At 41.8% G+C, this 19,390-nt stretch overlaps 1 protein-coding gene across 1 annotated transcript; it reads left to right on the top strand.

The window, feature by feature from the left end:
* The first annotated feature begins 14,752 nt into the window (after positions 1–14,752).
* On the top strand, positions 14,753–18,891 carry LOC147884757 (pentatricopeptide repeat-containing protein At2g33680-like). The gene is made up of 3 exons (XM_087397899.1): positions 14,753–15,028; positions 15,108–15,232; positions 15,322–18,891. Exons 1-3 carry the CDS (start codon positions 14,839–14,841, stop codon positions 18,313–18,315), a joined length of 3,309 nt encoding a protein of 1,102 aa, XP_087254025.1. The 5' UTR covers positions 14,753–14,838; the 3' UTR covers positions 18,316–18,891.
* The last annotated feature ends 499 nt before the right edge of the window (positions 18,892–19,390 follow it).

The following is a 19,390-nucleotide window of genomic DNA, read 5'->3' as shown; positions in this document are numbered from 1 at the left end:
TTGGTGAAAGCAGCTTTAACTTTATAGTGAGATGGGGGTAACTCTAGGTTTAGCTTTGACAAAGTTTTTTTTGAGATAGAGTCATGTGTACTACCATTGTCATGTAGAATAACAACCTCTTTACCATTAATAAAACCTTTCATTTTCAAAAGAGCATGACAAAACTATACTTTACCTACACCTTCGAAGTGACTTGGCCTCGTGTCTCCCTCTTACTTCGCTGCTTTGTCCTCGATCATATGTACTTTTGTTGTTGGAGTCTTCTTTCTCTCTAGACATTCAATTGCTATATGTCCCACCTTGTTATACTTGTAGCACCTTATTTCCTTCTTCTGGAAATTTCCTCCTTTTGGCTTCAAAGAGAATCCATTTTCTGTGGAACAAAACCAGATTTAAATGCTTTTTGTCAAACTTGTTACGGAAGGGTACAAGTTGATCCAAGCCCTTCCCTTCTTTTGGAATTCCATTCTTCCTCTCACAATTCATTGCAAGTGAAATCGCAAAGTTTAGTGAATAGGGACAACGGAACATATTGATTGTAGCACTCAATTCGGATTTTAAACCAGTCATATATTTTTGTGTTGATCTCGCTCACTCAATTTCTCTAGGGATTGTAATTGAATCAAGGTTTGCTAGAACCTATCAGTGTATGTAGAGATCGTCTCTTTATCAAATTGTTTGAAAATGTCCAACTATTGCCTAGCTTTTGTCTTGAAAAACATGGGAAGGAAATCTTTCATGATAATCTTATCAACATCAAACCCCACCTGTATCCCTCGTCTCATCTTGAAAAGCCATCTCCCAAGTGTACCCGTTGACAATTAGTAGAGGGCGCTCTAAACTCTAGTGTGTCTCTTTATAAAAGACTATGTATTGACTTGTGAATGACTTTGAAAAGTTCCCTGGTTCTTACCATAAGGTACCATTATATAGATAGTACATGACATGGTCTTGGTATCCTAAGTCTCATTGACCTTGTCCCCCTAAGTGGTGAGGAGTCTCCCATCTTGTACCACTGCCCACTTCCCCTCTTTGCAGGCCAAATCCCACTGTTGCATAAGAGCATGCTCTCCTCAATTGTAAAGGTGTCAAATCCTCATCCATGGAGATCAACAAGTGGTCCTGTAAAACCAATCTACAACATAATGGTGCTAGCCAAGCCTGAGCATCATGAAATAATATAATGAGTGGATGCCCATGATTGGGGTCTCTCCTCACTCACCAAGCTCTCTCAATCGCATGCTCTATGACCCCTAGAGTGGTGGCCACAAATGTGATTGCATCATCAATTGGTGTAAAAACTATGTGGGTGATACCACGAACTCTGATGTTGAGGGTTTTACAAGCTCTCTATTGTTGCTCCATGAGAGTGGCTAAGATGGTTGTCATTGTAGGTTCCCATTTGGCCACATCCACCCATCTAGATGTCTCCTCAATTACAAATTGCATGCTAGCAATCAGTTCCTCCACTACTGTGCACTCCCTATGGTTGTATGTAGGGTGGTGATCTTCTTGTAGAGCTGTGAAATGTCTTGTCATAGACCTTGAATGAGCCAAGCTGCTCTTGTATAACCTAGGCTTGCTCCTAGGTAACATGGTCCTGCTCTTGTACAAAACGGGTCAGCTCCACCTCGCGAGCTCGAATACTATGCACCTTAATTAGAAGAGACTCCCAAGCATCCGATGGTTCCGCTTACAAAAAATTTGGTCCCAGATGTATCTAAAATTGAAAGGGACAAGGTATGAATATAGAGGGATGAGGCTGGATATTCAGTGGTGTGAGCTATGTGAGATACGAGGATGATTGAGGTAGGGGCAATGTGATACAAGTCAGAAGCGGTAGGGGTAGCTGAACTGAGGGGAAGGGGCAAGGTGATAACAATCAAAAGTGGGAGGGGTGGCTGACTGAGGGGAAGGGGTGAGAAAAAAGATGAGGAATATTGTGGTTAAGTGTATGTCACGTCTGGTGTTGGGGACACGGGTGATGAGATTGAGGGGAAGGGGTGAGAGAAAAGATGAGGAATATTGTGATGGGTGACAAGATTGGAAGGAGAGGTTGATGTTAAGGTGTCCAATATGAAAGCAGACCCCGTACAAGCTGATGTGGATGTCTTATTTGCTGCCTTATGTATAGTTGTACTATCCACCTGAAATATGTGTTTATTCACGTCCTCAATGGTGAGCTGCTTTATGAGTTTATCCATCTCCTTATCTCCTTTATCTCCTTTATCTCCTTTTGCCATTGTCTCTTCCTTTGCCTTTTTGGGGATTCAAACTAGACGAAATCTATTGGAGAGGGAAGGGTGTACACCCTTTCTTATTCTCCATATGTCAGTGATTGATGAAGAGTGCTTCCATTTTCCATGCAGGTCAAGATTGATGGATGAGAGAGCTCTTTGAGAATGGATCTACATCAGCAACAATCAAAAATTAAGGAAATGGCTAATCAATAAGTTAATCTAAAGGATTGCCCTTACAAGGGCAACCAAACTGCACCATCTATGACTTCCTCTAAGGCACTAGCACCATTGTGTACTGGTTGTGTGGTTGATCATCTCTACAAGGATTGTCCGATGAGTAGGCCATCAACACCTACCACTGATGCTAAAGCCACAAGCCTTAGCCTACTAAGTGTTGAGAAAGGTCAAGTATCATCAATATCCTTGAATGCAATCACAAGATTGTAGGCCACAACTTCTAATAGAGAGCTTTGTAAATAGGCCAAAAGGGACAAGGCTAGTATATCATAGCTTGGAGAGGCAACTAAATCTATGCGAATAATTATTAAGGGTGCTACTAAAATTGAAAAGGGACACAATAAAGTGACTATACAGACTGGTTTCAATGAAAACATGGCAACCCTATCAACATCATCCTCATATGGTGGTAATTCCTCAAAAAACGGCATGATTAATCAACCATTCAAAGGAGTTGAGAAAGCATGGAGAGTCTCGAATGATAGTAGAACCACAACACCAAAGGGACATGGTGAATACCTAAACACCTTGGTTGAAAGACAATGCCTCATTGAAGCGCAAAAGTTGATATGCAAATCCCAAGAGAAATTCAAGCAATGGTTCAAGGCAAGCAAGGGAACTATACGGCCATCCAAGGCACCATATGGCCACCTGAGCCTCCAAATCCTTGCATGTGCCTTAGAAGGTGGATGAAGAAGGTGATTTAGGCTATTCATTAAATGGTTGCACACTAATGCAGTGAATGTTTAAAAGAATCCTACTTTGTAGAGCAGCAACTAAAGAGGGCAGTAATATGTCCTTCTATGGTTTTGAAGAGCTAGAATCAATCGGCTTGGAGTTAGTTATAGGGCCTTGAGACAGTGCTGGATTGTTTTGTTCTCTTTGTAGAGGTAAAGATTCCCATCACAACGTTACTCCAAGGTAATCCCACCCTTTAGAGGGACCTCTTATATTGGATGAATGGGGAAATAATGGCACCCAAGGCTTCAAACTCCAAGACGGTTGAATTCCCAATGGTTGTCAAGGTATGCCAAAGATACCAATCAACAAATTGGGCCAATATTTTGAGAACAATGATATGAATGTAGTGCTACCCATATCCTACATGATCACAAGGTTACAACAATATTGGATGGAGGAGCTAGTATTAGCATTATTACCAAACAATGTTTTGAAAAATGGGGGAAACCCAACCTTGAAAGTGATAGTTAATTTGGCGGATGGAGCAACAACCCAACTAGTTGTACTTAAGGACATTAAAATGGTTTCACCTATCCAATGTGGCTTATAGTGAGGGACTTTTGCAACCAACTCGATTCCTATGAAAGTATATTTGGTTTTAGTGATGGACTTTTGTAACCAACCTAAGTCCTATGAAATTATATTATATAGACCATTCATGCATCTCGTTGGTTGACTGGTACTCCAACAATATCTATTTATAAAAGGATGAGCAAGTCATGAGAGTGAATCTCCACACATGGAAGGCTCATCCTATGTCTGGAAATTGGTTTGCAAAGCAGAGTTCAATGCTACACAATGGACGATATCAATTAATGTGTTCTAGCCATGCAATGAGAGAAAATATAGTGAGGACCTGGATGATCATTGGTATGCTTCATTGCCTGTCCTCGAGTTCTCTTTTAATTGGATGCATATATTGACAACCATAGATGTACCTAAAAAAACAGGCATGCGAATTGCTACCCCAAATTAGAAGATCAAAGACGTGGTTATACCACTCAATATGATCAACATGCTTAAGGCATTCAAGGTGAAGTCAAGGTAAAGTCAGATTTGCATTGGCTTATTGTCTTGGAGCCACCTCATCTCATTATGAGTTTTCATTAAACTGGGGTTCATAGTCGCTAAGTCAAGTCACTGCACCTATAGGATCCATTAATCTAAAAATGGAATAGCCCCCAAGGATGAAAATCACTAGGACTAAAAACAAGGATGTTTGAGCAAAGGTAAACAGCCCTTAAGGAGCTGTCGCAGGAGGATGAGGATGACAAGGTAGATTTGTGCCATGTCCCTCCCCATTCCCATTATGAAGCAAAACCAAATTGTGAGGCCTTAGTACAACTTTGAACATCACAGCACTCCAAAGAAAAGAAGGGTTGACACCCAACCTCCTCTACCAATTTACACCAAACATGTAGTTCAGCTATCCTCTGTCTCTCCTTTGGGCCCAAATGGATTGAAGGTTTGGACGGCATGGTGGTACATTTCGAATTCCATTATAAAGCAAATTCAAACATCAAAGTCACCTTCCAAAATGCAAGCTACTATAGGTGTTTAGAAAATCCAGAGGTACAACCCTACTTAAAGGCCTTGGGCCTAACTACCATGGCCACCAAGCTCCCTTGCCACCTAGATCTTAAAGTGATGTCACAATTTATCATGAATTACAATGTCAACACAAATACCACACTTATCAAAGACTCCAATGACGTGGTCAGGAATCTGTCTTAGCTTTCAATCATTAGAGAGCCTTTTGAGGACTGCCACATGCTCGATGAAAGCTACAAGATTTGGTCGACTACTCCCTTTTGGAAGTATAAGAATGGTATCCCCTTTTAAGATCTACAAAAGCTTGAATTCATCAAGTCTACAAGAATACTCAGATTCATCACCAAAGTCAACCTATTAGATCACCACCACATGATTTCTCTACCCCATCTTGCATGTTGCTGAAGTTAGCCTGCAAGTAATACAATTAGAAAATTGGAAATCCTATGTTGTTCATGCCAATTATCATGGTAATACAATCATAAAATCAACAATCCTGTGTTGTTCATGCTAATCATTTATCATCTCACACATTGGCCATTGCCCATAAATGATTTTGGCTTCACAGTAAAAGCATGGGTGTGGATCCAAGAGCCTATTCTAGCTAGACTCCTGCACTCAACTCTCGCTCTCGGAACCCGCAACCATAGTAGGACAAAAAGGTGCTTGTAGAAGGCTAGGGCAAATCAAGCCAAACTGCAAAGACACAAACCACAAAAGAGAAGGGAGTTGAGGAAGACAAGGTTCAATGGGAAACAATTGCTTTACAACAGAAGGACCATAGGCTGAGGTAGCACACTAACTCACATAAGATTTGCACAAGGAACCTTAGCCTAACCCACCACTCCAAGATCTACACACCTCTAGAGTAACTTCATCAACACAAGATACATCTGAGCAGCCACATGACCAAGCCTAGAACCTTCACTCTAGGAGCCTACAAATGCAATCCTGACCCACAACACCTCACATGGTTGCTGACCTCCCTTCATCAACAATCAAGGGAAAGAGCATTACATCACCTCCAACAGAACCCTCTGGGTCCCAATGGATGGAATATATCAAGGCCATCGAAGCCCTAACTATGCTAACATGGAAGATTACCATCGGTTCTACATGCAAAATCCGATAATATGGAGTACAAGTTCATGCAAGCCTACATCAGACCGCTCGAGAGATTTTCAAGCTTTACAACAAAGAGGCCATTCATACCTCGACTCAATTAATTTTATGCATGCAGATAAGGTCAAACTCCAACAAGGGAACAAAATCAATGAGCGATGTAGGAGGCTATAGGCCAAGAGATGATCAAAACATGTCGACAACAACAAGCAGGTAATGCAAAACTATAAGCATGGCTAAACTGGGTGGAGGTAGAATTGGCTCTAGAGCAAACAAAAATGCTTAACTTGAATGGCAATGTTTAGCAGCTCAGACCAATGCATGATAGGAATTCCAAAACTATAAAGACACGATTAAACAAACCTACATGGCACATTGCCATGATGCCAAACAAGATAATCTATCCAACATCTGACACATTGAGAAAATGAACATAATAGTGGATGCTTACCAACATAGGGTCAGAGATCTATAGATGGGGCTGCAACAAGCTGGACCCACAAGAGGATGAGTTTGATTGGCTACTCAATGCATCATCGACTTGATCAACCAAGCTCTTTACGCATGAACTGTAGCACTTTGCACTTATTCTTTAACACACCATCGCCTCCAAACAAGATCACACAGACCTCACTCATCCACTTCCACCACACACATTATACACACACCCATTATCACCATGAATTTTTTTAGTAGAGATCTACTTTTGGCAAATGATTTTGACATTTTAACCATTTCCTTGCACCCTATCCTTCTCAATTTTTGAGGTTGGTGTTGTGTCCCATAAGCACCATCTGTCTTCTTCCTTGATGAACAAAATTTGAAACTCTCCAAGCCAAATGACCTTGTGTCCATGCCCTACAATCCAAATTCCTTGGCTGAAGGTCTTGGCTAGTTGAAAGTGCGTGATCGTTAAGCAGCCATTTGCATTAGGGATTACTTGCTTCATAATGCTATCACACAATATTCCCCCATTACTCTATATAATAGGTCTGTGATGCCATGACCAACATGGTTCAAACGGGTATAAGTGCTTTTAGTCCCTCCATATTGCATACCCCAAAAATCTTTTGAAGAAAAAGGAAGCACTACAAAATGCTAGTTTTTAATCCAATAAGCCAACACAACCTAATAATGATGACCCCTTGAGATGTCATGGCACTAATAAAGATAATTTACACACTTCAGATGTCATGGCACTAATAAAGATAGTTTACACATTTACCTAGGTCACCCACACAGTCCATCCATGCATAGTACACCATTGCTATCACACCACCTTCCACCACTTCTAGAGCCATCATCCTCACATGCCTCTTTACAAATCGATGACACAATGCTACAAAAAATGCTTCAACCAACATTGTTCCCTATAAAACCACTCCAGTAGCCACTAGGTGATCCTACAATGCAGGATGAAGAAGCCACCTTTCCAATGACTCGGGATGACCAAGAACAAGAGGTATCTTGGACTGTTGATTCTAATTAGCACCAAGTAATTACCTCAGTTCAAGTCTTTGATGACGAAAATTTGGGCATTAACAAAGTTTATACAACACAATTATAGGTCATGGTGACAAGCACATCCTACGAGAACCTGAGGCGGTTATGAACAACCCCCCTTCTCCCATGTGCCCATTATAGATTAAGATGACAAGCACATCCTACAAGAACCTGAGGTGGTTATGAACAACCCCCCTTCTCCCATGTGCCCATTATAGATCAAGATGTTGGGCTCCAACCCAAGTTTTGATGGCTACAAATAGAGGTCCCCAATGTCCTCTATAATTTTCACCCTTTCAATTTTCCAAAGTGCCTCACTACCCTCAAGCTAGTGACATAGATGGAGCGATTCAAGGATACCTGTGGCAAAGCCCTAGATCCCACAATGGTAGCGACAGTTTATTTTTTTAGGGTCCTAGTTATTTTGTTGAGAGATATCCCTTCACGTACCTCAATATAGAATCGGAGCCGGTGTTCAATCCAAACAATGGTTCCACATTAAATCAAATGATCCACATGTACCTACATGTTTGCCATCTCCATGCCCACCACATCCAGACATTCAAGAACATGCACGATACTAGATTTTGGCCCCCTCACCATAATTTTTTAGGGATTTCTAACGACTATTTGATCGATATCGAGTCATACAGGCTACCTGATCTTTCAAAATTATTTGCACATCTTGATTTAAGGATGGATCAACTTTAGGAAGGGGGAATGTTAGCTATATTGGTTAACATGGCCAATGTTGCTACTTTGTACTATTTTGATAGTTTTGATTAGAAGAGTTTTTTTTTTAAATCAGATAAGGTAGGTGTTTCATTGTGCCTTGGAACTAATTATAGAATTGTTAAGCATGAAGCAACAGACCTTTGACTTTGGTCTTCAGTTGTTATATGCTCTCGTTTGGAAATGCAAGTTCAAGCTCTCTTGTTCTTCAATAGTGTTTGCTCTTGTTTTCCTTACATGCCTCTTCTAATTCCCATTCATCTCTCCTTCCCTCTCCCCTCCCCCCCTTCCCTTTCCCCTTCCCCTTCTCGCTCTCTCCTTTCCCGTTCTCCTCCCCCTTCTCTCCCTTGTGGAATCATGATTGCAACAACAATAGCCACAGGAGTGACACACATGAGGACGGTTAATTGCTCTCAACAAGTGTGGCTTGCACTTAAGCATTCCATCGGTGTTCTTGTAACATCCCCACCATGACACATGAGTCATCATTGAGGACTGTGAAAGCAACGAGAGATAAAGCATGCATGAAATTCTTTAAAAAGAAAATTTCAGAAGCAAAGATCAACTTCCAAGAAGCTTTGTTTATGAAACATAGATTAGCTTCCAAGAAGCTTTGTTGAAAAGCAAAGATGGCTGAAGTTAAGAGAGATAAAGCAAGCAAAATAATATTTAAAAAAATGAGAGGAAAAAATAAACAAGATTCAACCGATGATTATTCCTACATGTAATGTAGAAGTAGATTGTGGTGCCAATGATGGTGCAAAGTGTAGGACATAATTGAGATAAGAGATGGAATGAAACACAAGGAAACATTGATTCTTATGCTTGTAGGAGCCATAACAAAGATGTGTGTGCTAGAACAAAACAAAATAAGAATTAGACTTGCCATAGGGTTACCAAGTCAACCAAAGTAGATAAGTCCACCTCTCACATGGTACAGAGATCACTCACTAAGAATCTCGAATAGAATGGATGAGCTCATAGCTCAAGCCTCTCATGCTCATCTTATAGGTCAAAGATGCCTTTTGTTTGGATACAACTTGGATAAAGCTTTATATGGGATTTCATCTTGGTTACTTTGAACAAACTAGGATTTGGGCCTATTTTTTGTAGAATGGTCTCATGTTCATTTGGGAATGCCTCTAGTATCTTGTGCCTCAATGGAGGAGTTGTGGATAGATTTGATCTAAAGTGGTTGGTGAGATAGTGTTGCCCTGTGGCACCAACTCCCTTTAGTAAGAAAACCTATCAAAATCTTGAGTATGAGATGAATTCAACAATATGCCATACGTAGAAATTATTCAAATTAACATAGTTGTGTTCTACACTAAAAGAGCTTCAAATATGTCTTTACACCTTGAAATTTGGGAGACACATGAAAAAGTTACATTCATTTGAAAGGAGATGGGTTTTCATATTTTAGTGTATTTTTTGTTTTACCCCCCCTCATCCAAAAGACCCCCCCCTTGGGCCTTACATATTATGAAAAATATGTAGAAATCTTAAAATCTTGCATATTTTTCAAGGTATATACCTTATATTTTGTAGGAGGGGGGACATGAAAATTTTCATATTTTTTCATTGTATATTTGAAATTTTAAAGGAAATCGATGCATATTATTTACGGACCTTGTTCCCCCATACCCTGGATTTTGGATGAGGGTAGTAACATATTACATATTGAGTTGGCGCCCTAAGAGAGTTGCCCAGTAGCCGATTTCTTTTTGCCATATGCTTGGGTTTGGCATCTAGTTTTGAATGTAGTTGACATTTGTGCTACCTCTCCTAGCTTGGGGGCTAAAGCTCTCTTAATGTAATGTATTCATAGAGGGGTATTCAGGTACTTGGGGGTTTCTCTTGGTTGAAAGGCGTATTTGCTCAACAAAGGTTCGACTGGTTCAAGGATAAAGTTAAATAAAAAGTGCACTCCTGGCATGGGTCGATGGAATGCTCAAGTTCTGGTTATACAACATGTTCTGGCAGTGACCACAACTTAGGTTGCTTCTGTTTGGAATTTTAAGGAGTCTCATTCGCAGCAAGTCAAATCGATCTTGCAAGCATTTTTATGGGTGGAAGAAGGTGGTAGATGCAGGATGTGCTATGTCCCTTGGGAGGAATTGAAGGGAAAGGGGGCTTGGGTATCCTCGATATTGCTTCTTGGAATATGTCCCTACTAGGAAACGGGCTACCCCATCTATTTGAATGTCGATTCCCTTGGTTGGATATCATTAAGTGCTTCACTAAGAAGGGGAAAGGGAAAGGGAAGGGGTCTGAAATGGATTTTTGTGGTATGATCGTCTCTACTCTACCTTTCCCTTGCAAATTCTACGCTTTGGCCTCATTGCAGGGTTGGTAACGGCTTGGAAGTGATGTGTGAAATTATTGACTTGGAAGGGTTGAGGAGGGGTGATGCAGGATACACAGACTGCGAGCTGATTTTTGAACCTACTTTTAGCACGATTGCTTTCCTTCACATACTTTTAGCATCACGCGGCTTGCATTCCTATTAATAGACACAATTGTGGGCATCCACACTTATCTCCAAGCACCCACACTCATCTCTAGGCTTACACAATCATCCCCAAGTACACAAGAGAAGAGGGTGAACAAGGAAGAGAAGAAAGAGAAGAAGCTTTGAAGAAGGACAAGAAGCTTCCATACCTCTATCCAAGGTAAGTCTCTTGGCGGTTGATCTTCTTTGGAAGTTGCTCTCTTTGGATTTGTCCTTTGTCATATGCAAGGAAGGGAACGCGTCTATAGACACATCTAACAGCACGTCGATCTTTTAGGAAAATAGACAGTCATGCCTATAGATGCGCTATTAGATGCGTCTATAGATGCACTGTTATACGCATCTATAGATGTGCTACGACAGTCTTTGTTATGTGTTCTTCCCTTTCCCCTTCCCCTTACCCTTCCTTTTCCTTCTCTTTCCCTTCCCCTTCCCCTTCCCCTTCTAAGAAAAGGATTGCATGAATGATGGAAATAAGTGATTGCATGAATGATGGAAAGGGATTGCATGAATAAAGAAAGAGATTGCATGAACAATGGAAAGGGATTGCATAATTGAAGAAAGGGATTGCATGAATGATGGAAAGGGATTGCATGAATAAAGAAAGAGATTACATTTGTGAAAAAAAGGGATTGCATTCTCTTTTTCTCTCCTTTCTCCTCTCTTTCCTTCTCTTTTCTCCTCTCTTTTTCTCTCTTATCTTCTTTCTTTTTCCTCCTCTCTTTTCCTCTATTTTCATCTCTTTTCTCATCTCTTTCCTTCTCTCTTTTTCTCTCTTTTTCTCCTCTCTTTTCTCCTCTCTTTCCTTCTCTCTTTTTCTCTATTATCTCCTCTCTTTTTCTCTCTTTTTTCTCCTCTCTTTTCCTCTATTTTCTTCTCTTTCCTTCTCTCTTTTTCTCTCTTTTATCCCCACTTTTTGGGCATCTGGTGGTGGGGGGCTTTGATTGCAGAGAGTGAATCGCTAGTTAGGCTAGACCTCTCATGGGCTTGAAGCTTGCACCGAAACAATATCCCAAATTTGGGTGCATCTCTTTTAATTTTCTCTAAATAATTGAGAGGTGGCCTTGACTAGTAACATGTTGAAGTGGGTTCCTGACATGTGACCTTCAAACTGTGTTATGATGACTGAGTAGTGAGTGAATCAATGGTAGATGAGTAAGACCTATCTTTGGAAACATTTTGCATGGGTATCAGAGGTTGATAGCCAACCAACTTTCTTGTTATGAAGCTAAATGAGAGGCATAACCAAGGAGGAGCCAAGGCTAGTGGAAGGCCGGATTGAGGGAAATATGGAAGGGCTACTATAGGCAGGGAAGGCTAGTTTCCTACTAGCATCAATGGATACATATCCGCGGTGGCAGCGGGTTGGCAAAGTGGATTTCGGTTGGTCTTGTGTGCCCCCACTGTGGGAAATCAGTTGAGATCATTAGGTGTCTTATGTGGGCATGGCCGATGATGTGTGGGATCTGATGGCATTTAGAAGTGGCAGTGTGCAAGGTTGCTCTCATGGCACACTTTTATATTGGTTCACATTGGAAGATGACTTTAACTGATGACCCTTCTGGTTTTACCTCCATGCTGCTAACTTCTTGGTCATATCTTCATGCAGCTTTTATCCTTGCAGTATGGGGAGTTAGAAATCAGGTTGTATTTCAACAGAGTATGTTTATGGGGTTTAGAGAGTTGGCTATCTTAGCTAATTTGAAAGTGGGACAGCTAGACTTAAGTTGGTTAGCTAGCAAAAGAGACTCTCTCATTAGCCAATTTCTACTTGAAATGAGTTAATCCTTACCTGATTAATAGTATTACTGAGTGCAGCATAGGCCATGGGCAATGTATCCAATTAAGTTGGCCAAATTTTATACTTAGGTCCCTTTTTGGGGGCTGACCTAAGGCCAACACTTTTCATTAAAATAATGAAAAACACTATGAGCTCACTAAACATGAACCAAGTTATAGAGATGGTGGAGGATGAACAATTATATGCACTGAACATAACACTTCCTTTGATCATCACCAACCCCACCTCGTGAGAGTATACTCATTTTGACAAGTGGATCACTCCACATGCCAAATAATAAACTAGATGTCAAAGTAAAAAGGAAAAAAGAAAAAGAAAATCATTCCACACATCAATGTTGATGTCAAATGAGGACGACGATGGAGAAATGGAGTGATAGTAGAGACCAAAAACTTGTGGCCTCTGCAACAATTTGCACTCACTTGGCCATAAGTCATGAATTGCCTTCGGTATGTCAAAGCACAAATTTTTAGAAATGGCAAGCAAATAAGACTAAAAACTAGATCAATCAAGCTATACGACTGAAAAGTATCCAAGGATAGGGTTGCTCTAGCCTTTTCCTTGACACAACCCACGAAGCTGGAAGCCCACATATCATGAAAAAGGGCAAGTGCTACTCTCCATAAGTCAAGATCAAAGGGAAGGCACCACGTATCATTCTATAGCGACGATGATGCAGTTGGTTAGTGTGTGCACACGTATGTGTGCGTGTGCACATGCACGCATGCATGTGTGTGTGTGCTACAAATGTGTGTGTGCATGCATGTGCGTGCACGTGTGTATGTGTTTGTGATATTGCTATACCATAGATGTCGGTGCCCTCTACGATTGTTCCATCGATTGTGGTCGCAAACTTGTTTCAAACTTTACCTAATGGCAATGTATTGGTGCATTTGACTTTTCCTAATGCTGTTGTATTTCAGCTAGAGCTTCCCCCCCCCCCCCCCACTTTGCAATGTCCAGATACAGTTATGGAGGCTTCCTTGGAAGATGCTCTTGTTAGGCATGGGCAAGCTAATGTTATTGTGGCAAATGTTACTACAATTCAATCAAATGTTGGGCTTGAGGTTAAGTCCAATGTTTTGGAGCCTTTACTTGCAGATGTGGCTATGTCGTTGGGTGCTAGCCTCTTAGTGCAAGAAGTGGCTTCTGATACTTCTTTTGATTTAGAGCTTCTTCACCTCCTTATTGAAGTTGGTGTTTATCCACTACCTCAAAAATTCAAAATACCAGCTAACATTCGCAAAAGTCATAACGGGATCAAACACCTTCATTTTGTTGCTGGTGATGTTATTCCTTTACATACTTTTCTAGAAACCTAGAGGTTAACGTTGGATAATTTAATCATTGTGCCACACTTGGGTTCTTCTTAAGATTCGGATTTTCTTTTGGCTTCCTAACTCCTTTGTCAGTAGTTCATATTTGTAATTTTCAACCTTTGTACTTCATCCTAGGTTTTCACCTCTTTTGAGGTGTCCCACGTTGTGTGTGTGTACACACATGTACACGCGCGTGCTCTCACACACATGTATAGATACGCACGCATGCGCACGTGCGTGCACACACATAATGTGTGTGTGTGTGTGTGTTTTGAAAATTTTTCACTTGGGTTTGATATTGGGGACTTGGGACTCTGTGGAAAGATAGAAATCATAGAGTCTTTGGAGATGCTACTTTTTCCAAGTTTCACTACTTTTGGATGTCACTCATGCAACCTTTCTATGATTCTTTATGTGTTCGTCAGATAGATGACTTTGTTTACTTGTCTTACACTAAAATCTTTTAATATTGTAATTGCATGTCCCCTCTTTGGGGCCAACTTCTTATAATATAAACATACATGGATTTTTAAAACAAAAGTGTGTGTGTGTGTGTTTTCTCATCCACGAGAGACAGTCTTACATCTGTTCTGGACGTGTCCTCTGGCCCGTGATTTTCTTTTCAGATCGATGACAAGGCTTCGAGCTCGTTTTCCTCCACTTCATTTGGCAAGCAGTATTGGTTGTTTGGAAGACGTGTTGCCATGTCGGACTATGATCACTTCTACTCTTTGGTCATTGTATCATGCTCGTACCATTCGCTTGTATTAGTGCTCTTTAGTGAATGTCTCTCCCTACCTTCGAGCTTCTTTGCTTAGGTCTCTTGAGGATGAGGATGCCCATTCCCTTGGGGGTAGGCCGGGTTGGAAGTCATTTATTACTGTTTATAGTTTTGAGTACCAATTTGGGACAGCTTTGAATGTACATTCTTCTTAATGCAAAGCTTCATTTAAAAAAAAAAGATGTGTGTGTGCATTATATCGAGGAGGCACGGTTTAATGACGATGGACGAGAAATGAGAAGCAGTGCCAAGGAACGAAAATATGTCATGGTACTTTCTACACCCAATTCTATTCGGAAATGGCTGTTCCTCCAGGACTTCATCCGTCGTCTCCCACTAGGCCTGCAATGCCTTTCTTTTTCAACCCAACTCCTACAACAGGAGAAAGTCTTTGGATTGACAACAGAGTACCAGCTAAGCTCAGCCCCCTGGATGATGCGCACCGTGCATGTCGCCCCTCCCAAAACACTACGAAAAAATGGACTCCAGGTATTCTATTTTGTTAAGCCGAGTTCGCTGCACTTCGTTACTTTGGTCTGCAGAGTAATCCTTTGAGATATGGGTGTAGATGTGCTGCGATTCCCGGATGGATTAAGCTCGGGGCCGTCTTCCACGGACCAATTAATTACACAACGCTTATGGCTGGATTATTTTAAAGCTCCTACCCAATGGTGGGATCACAGAAGCAACAAAGTAAGTGGAAGCTCAGGCATTTTCGAAATCGTTTGATAGCATTCATCAAATGTTTATTGCTTAAATATTATGGATAAATGCATATTCAGGGCAATCTCAACTATCCAGACTTTAGGCATAAGACTACCAAAGAAGCTCTTTGGATAGACGATGGGAAGACTCCAGAATGGGTTAAAGAGGCACTAGGAAAAAAAGCAACGAGCAGATTTGATGATACCATCTTTCAAAGTGACGGTCATTCCATTAGTGCAGCTAGAGCCGAAAATGGAGTTCACCAGAGGTTGCCTCAGCTGAGGCTGAGTAAGGTTACGGAAATCCATGCGCATGGGGCGGACAATTTAAATGAGCTTCCACTGGTTAAGAGAAATAATTTGATGCATATGTATGCAAAGGGTGGGAACATGGTGGGTGCTCATTCTTTGTTTGATAACATGAGAACGCGTGATGTGGTCTCATGGAACATCATGATTCTTGGGTATGCCAAGCAGGAAGAGGGTGCACTCGCTTTGGAGTTATACGCACAAATGTGCCAGGAAGGTGTTCAACCCAGTGCTCGGACGTTTGTTGGGGCCTTGAAGGCTTGCAGTAGCCTTGCAACCACAGAAGAAGGGAGGCAAATTGATGGGAAGTTTTTAAAAGTAGGATGCTTGGAGAGAAGTAGAGCCATGCACTTTCAAGTATTAAGGAGTGGCTTTGAGTCAGATGTGTATGTGGGAACCACCTTGGTAAATACGTATATGAAATGTGGGAGCATGGAGGATGCACGATGTATATTTGATGGATTGCCTCATCGAAGTGTAGTTTTCTGGAATGCCATGATCCTCGGGTATAGCAAGCAAGAAGAGGGTGGACTAGCTCTGGATTTGTATGCACGGATGCAACAGGAAGGTGTCACACCAGATCATCGAACCTTTATTGGCATATTGATGGCATGCAGTAGCGTTGTAGCACAGGAAGAGGGAATGCAAGTTGACGAGAAGTATTTGAAATTATCATGTTTGGAGAAAGGTAGGGCTATCCATTCTCAAGCAGTTAAAAGTGGTTTTGAGTCAGATGGATTCCTGGGAAACACCTTGGTGGACATGTACGCTAAATGTGGGAGCATGGAAGATGCACAGCGTGTTTTTGACAAATTGCCTCATCGTGATGTAGTTTCCTGGACTGCGATGATTCTGGGGTATAGCAAGCAGGAAGTTGGTGCGCTGGCTATGGAATTGTATGCAGAGATGCAACTGGAAGGTATTACACCAGATCATCGATCCTTTGTGGGTGCATTGAAGGCTTGCAGTAGCCTGGCAGCATTGGAAGAGAAGCAACTTGATGGGCAATTGTTGAAAATGGGATGTTTGGGGAAAGGTAGAACTATCCACTCCCAAGTTGTAAAGAGTGGCTTTGAGTGGGATAGATTTGTGGGAAATGCATTGGTAGATATGTACTCAAAATGTGGGAGCATGGAGGATGCCCAGTGTGTCTTTGACCAACTGCCTCATCTTGATGTGGTTGCCTGGACTGCCATGATCTCAGGTTATGCCGAAAGGGGAGAAGGTGCTCAGGCGTTGAAATTGTATGCAGAAATGCAACTGAAAGGTGTCACATCAGATCATCGATCCTTCGTTGGTGCATTGAAGGCTTGCAGTAGCCTGGCATCAACAGAAGAGGGTAAGCAAGGTGAAGGGGAAACAGGGAAAATAGGATGCCTGGAGATATGCAGGACTATACACTCTCAAATAGTAAAGAGTGGATTTGAGTTGGATGTGTTCATGGGAACCACCTTGGTGGATATGTACACAAAATGTGGGAACATCGTAGATGCTCGGCGTGTCTTTGATGAATTGCCTTGCTGCAATGTGGTTTCCTGGACTGCTATGATGCTGGCATATAGCAAGCATGATGAAGGTGCAATGGCTTTGGAATTGTATGCACAGATGCAACAGCAAGGTGTCACACCAGATCAACGGATTTTTGTTGGTGCATTGAAGGCTTGCAGCAGCCTGGCAGCAATGGAAGAGGGGAAGCAAGTTGATGAGGCATCTTTAAAAATAGGATGCCTGGAGAAAGGTAGAGCCATCCATTCCCAAGTAGTAAAAGCTGGCTTTGAGTCAGATGTATTCTTAGGAACTACCTTGGTGGATATGTATGTAAAATGTGGGAATGCGGAGGATGCAAGGCACGTCTTCGATGAGTTGCCATGTCGTGATGTGGTTACATGGACTACGGTGATATTGGGGTATGCTGAGCAAGAAAAAAGTGAGGAGACTTTTAGGCTTTATGCACAAATGCAAGAGCAAGGTGTGTCTCCAGATAGTTTTGCCTTTGTAGCCGTTCTGAAAGCATGTAGCAACAAAGCAGCTTTGGAAATAGGCAAGGAAATCCATTATAAAGTTAGCCAGCTTGGACTAGAGGCTACTGCAGTTGTGGCAAACAGTCTTGTTGACATGTATGCCAAGTGTGGGAGTATGGATGATGCCCAGCAAGTGTTTGATGCATTGCCCACAAGGAATGTTGTAACATGGAGCTCATTGATTGCTGGATATGCTCGCCGAGGAGAGAGTGAGTTTGTGTTTCTTTGGTTTGAACGAATGATGCAAGAAGGCATACAGCCAGACGGGGTTGCCTTTCTTAGCGTTCTTACTCTGTGCAGTCATGCTGGTCTATTGGGCAAGGGCCAGAAGTATTTTGAGGCTATGTGCAAAGACTATGGCATAGGTCCTACTGTTGAGCACTACACTTGCATGATTGATCTCCTCGGTCGTGCAGGCCAAGTGCATGAGGCAGTGGCAATGGTGGAGAAGATGCATATTCCACCTAATGTTGTTGTATGGTTGACTGTGTTGGGTGCTTGTCAAAAGTGGAACAATGTAGAAGTTGGAAGGCTTGCCTTTGAAAACCTGGTGAGGCTAGATGACAAACTTCCCGCAGCGTATATCTTGATGTCCAACATATTTGCAGATGCTGGCCTGTGGGATGACCATGAGAAGGTCCAACTAATGAGAGAATGCTCAAGCATGGTTAAGCCAGGATACAGCGAATCGATTGGCCTCAATGAAATGGTGCGTAACTTTGGGGTTTTTCTTTCAACTTGAGAGATATTGTACCCCATTTGGGCCATTCGCTACAGCAAAATGTGGAGTGTTGGCACAGGGAGAACTTTGTTCTCTTGTGCCATAATCAGGACCCCTGATGGATCCCATTATGTTTGACGGAAACCTCATGGTTGTGACGATTGTTACAAGGTTAGTGCTCTTATGGCAAGACTAGAATGCCAAATGATCATTTACTGAGATGCAGAGTATGCACATTCACAATCACAAGAGAAAGTGTTTCTTGTAAAACTATTGGCAGCAGTAACACATTCGTCAGGTGCCTATCATGGCAATGGAGTGGTCCCCATTGAAGTATTTTGTGAGACAAATGTTGATGGTCTTTTCAAATTGGTATATGGCAAATCAATTAAGTGGAGAGGAAATGGCAAACCTCAGAAAGCACACATCTGGCTTGCAAGATTGGTGAGGATATCCATCCCCTTCCTCACTCTCAGTGCTGGTCTAAGATGACTAGGGGAAGTGTCCAGTTCAAGGCTCATGTTAGAAACAAGAGCCAATTGCCATCGTTCTACCATATTCTGAAATCAAAGTGCGACCCACCAATCGGTGGGTTTATTGTTTACCAGCCTCAAGTATCTGACTCTTACTGATATTCTCTTGAAGACTACTGGTACCATTGCTTGTCACATTTTCCTCTCTTATCTTGGTATCCAATTTTACCGTTCTCTCTCTCTCTCTCTCTCTCTCTCTCTCTCTCTCTCTCTCTCTCTCTCTCTCTGTGCCTCTCCTTCCCCAGAGCCTTAGGGTTGGTTCGAGATACTGAACCTACGGCTTGAAAGTGAGTAAGCTAGCTCATCCTGAGTTTTAAACGGGGATTGGTTTCTTACAGTTTCACGTCTTATTGTTTAATTCCTCGAGATTGGAAGAAAGTGGGTGATTTGCTTCTGGAAGACGGTGATTTCGCCTAGAGTCATAGACTTGACAGGTTGACATATCATATAGTAACTCAATTTGTCAAGCTGCAACTCCATGATGTGGAAAGTGTGCATCCTATTGAATTGGCCACATTATGGAATCGGATATGTACACTATTGGCTGTGAGTTACTTGAATTC

The sequence above is a fragment of the Dipteris shenzhenensis genome, chromosome 26 (genome assembly GCF_047967505.1).
Source record: "Dipteris shenzhenensis isolate YYH24624 ecotype China chromosome 26, Dip_SZ_1.0, whole genome shotgun sequence".
In the NCBI taxonomy this organism is placed as follows: domain Eukaryota; kingdom Viridiplantae; phylum Streptophyta; class Polypodiopsida; order Gleicheniales; family Dipteridaceae; genus Dipteris; species Dipteris shenzhenensis.
This window is presented reverse-complemented; position numbering and strand designations above follow the sequence as displayed.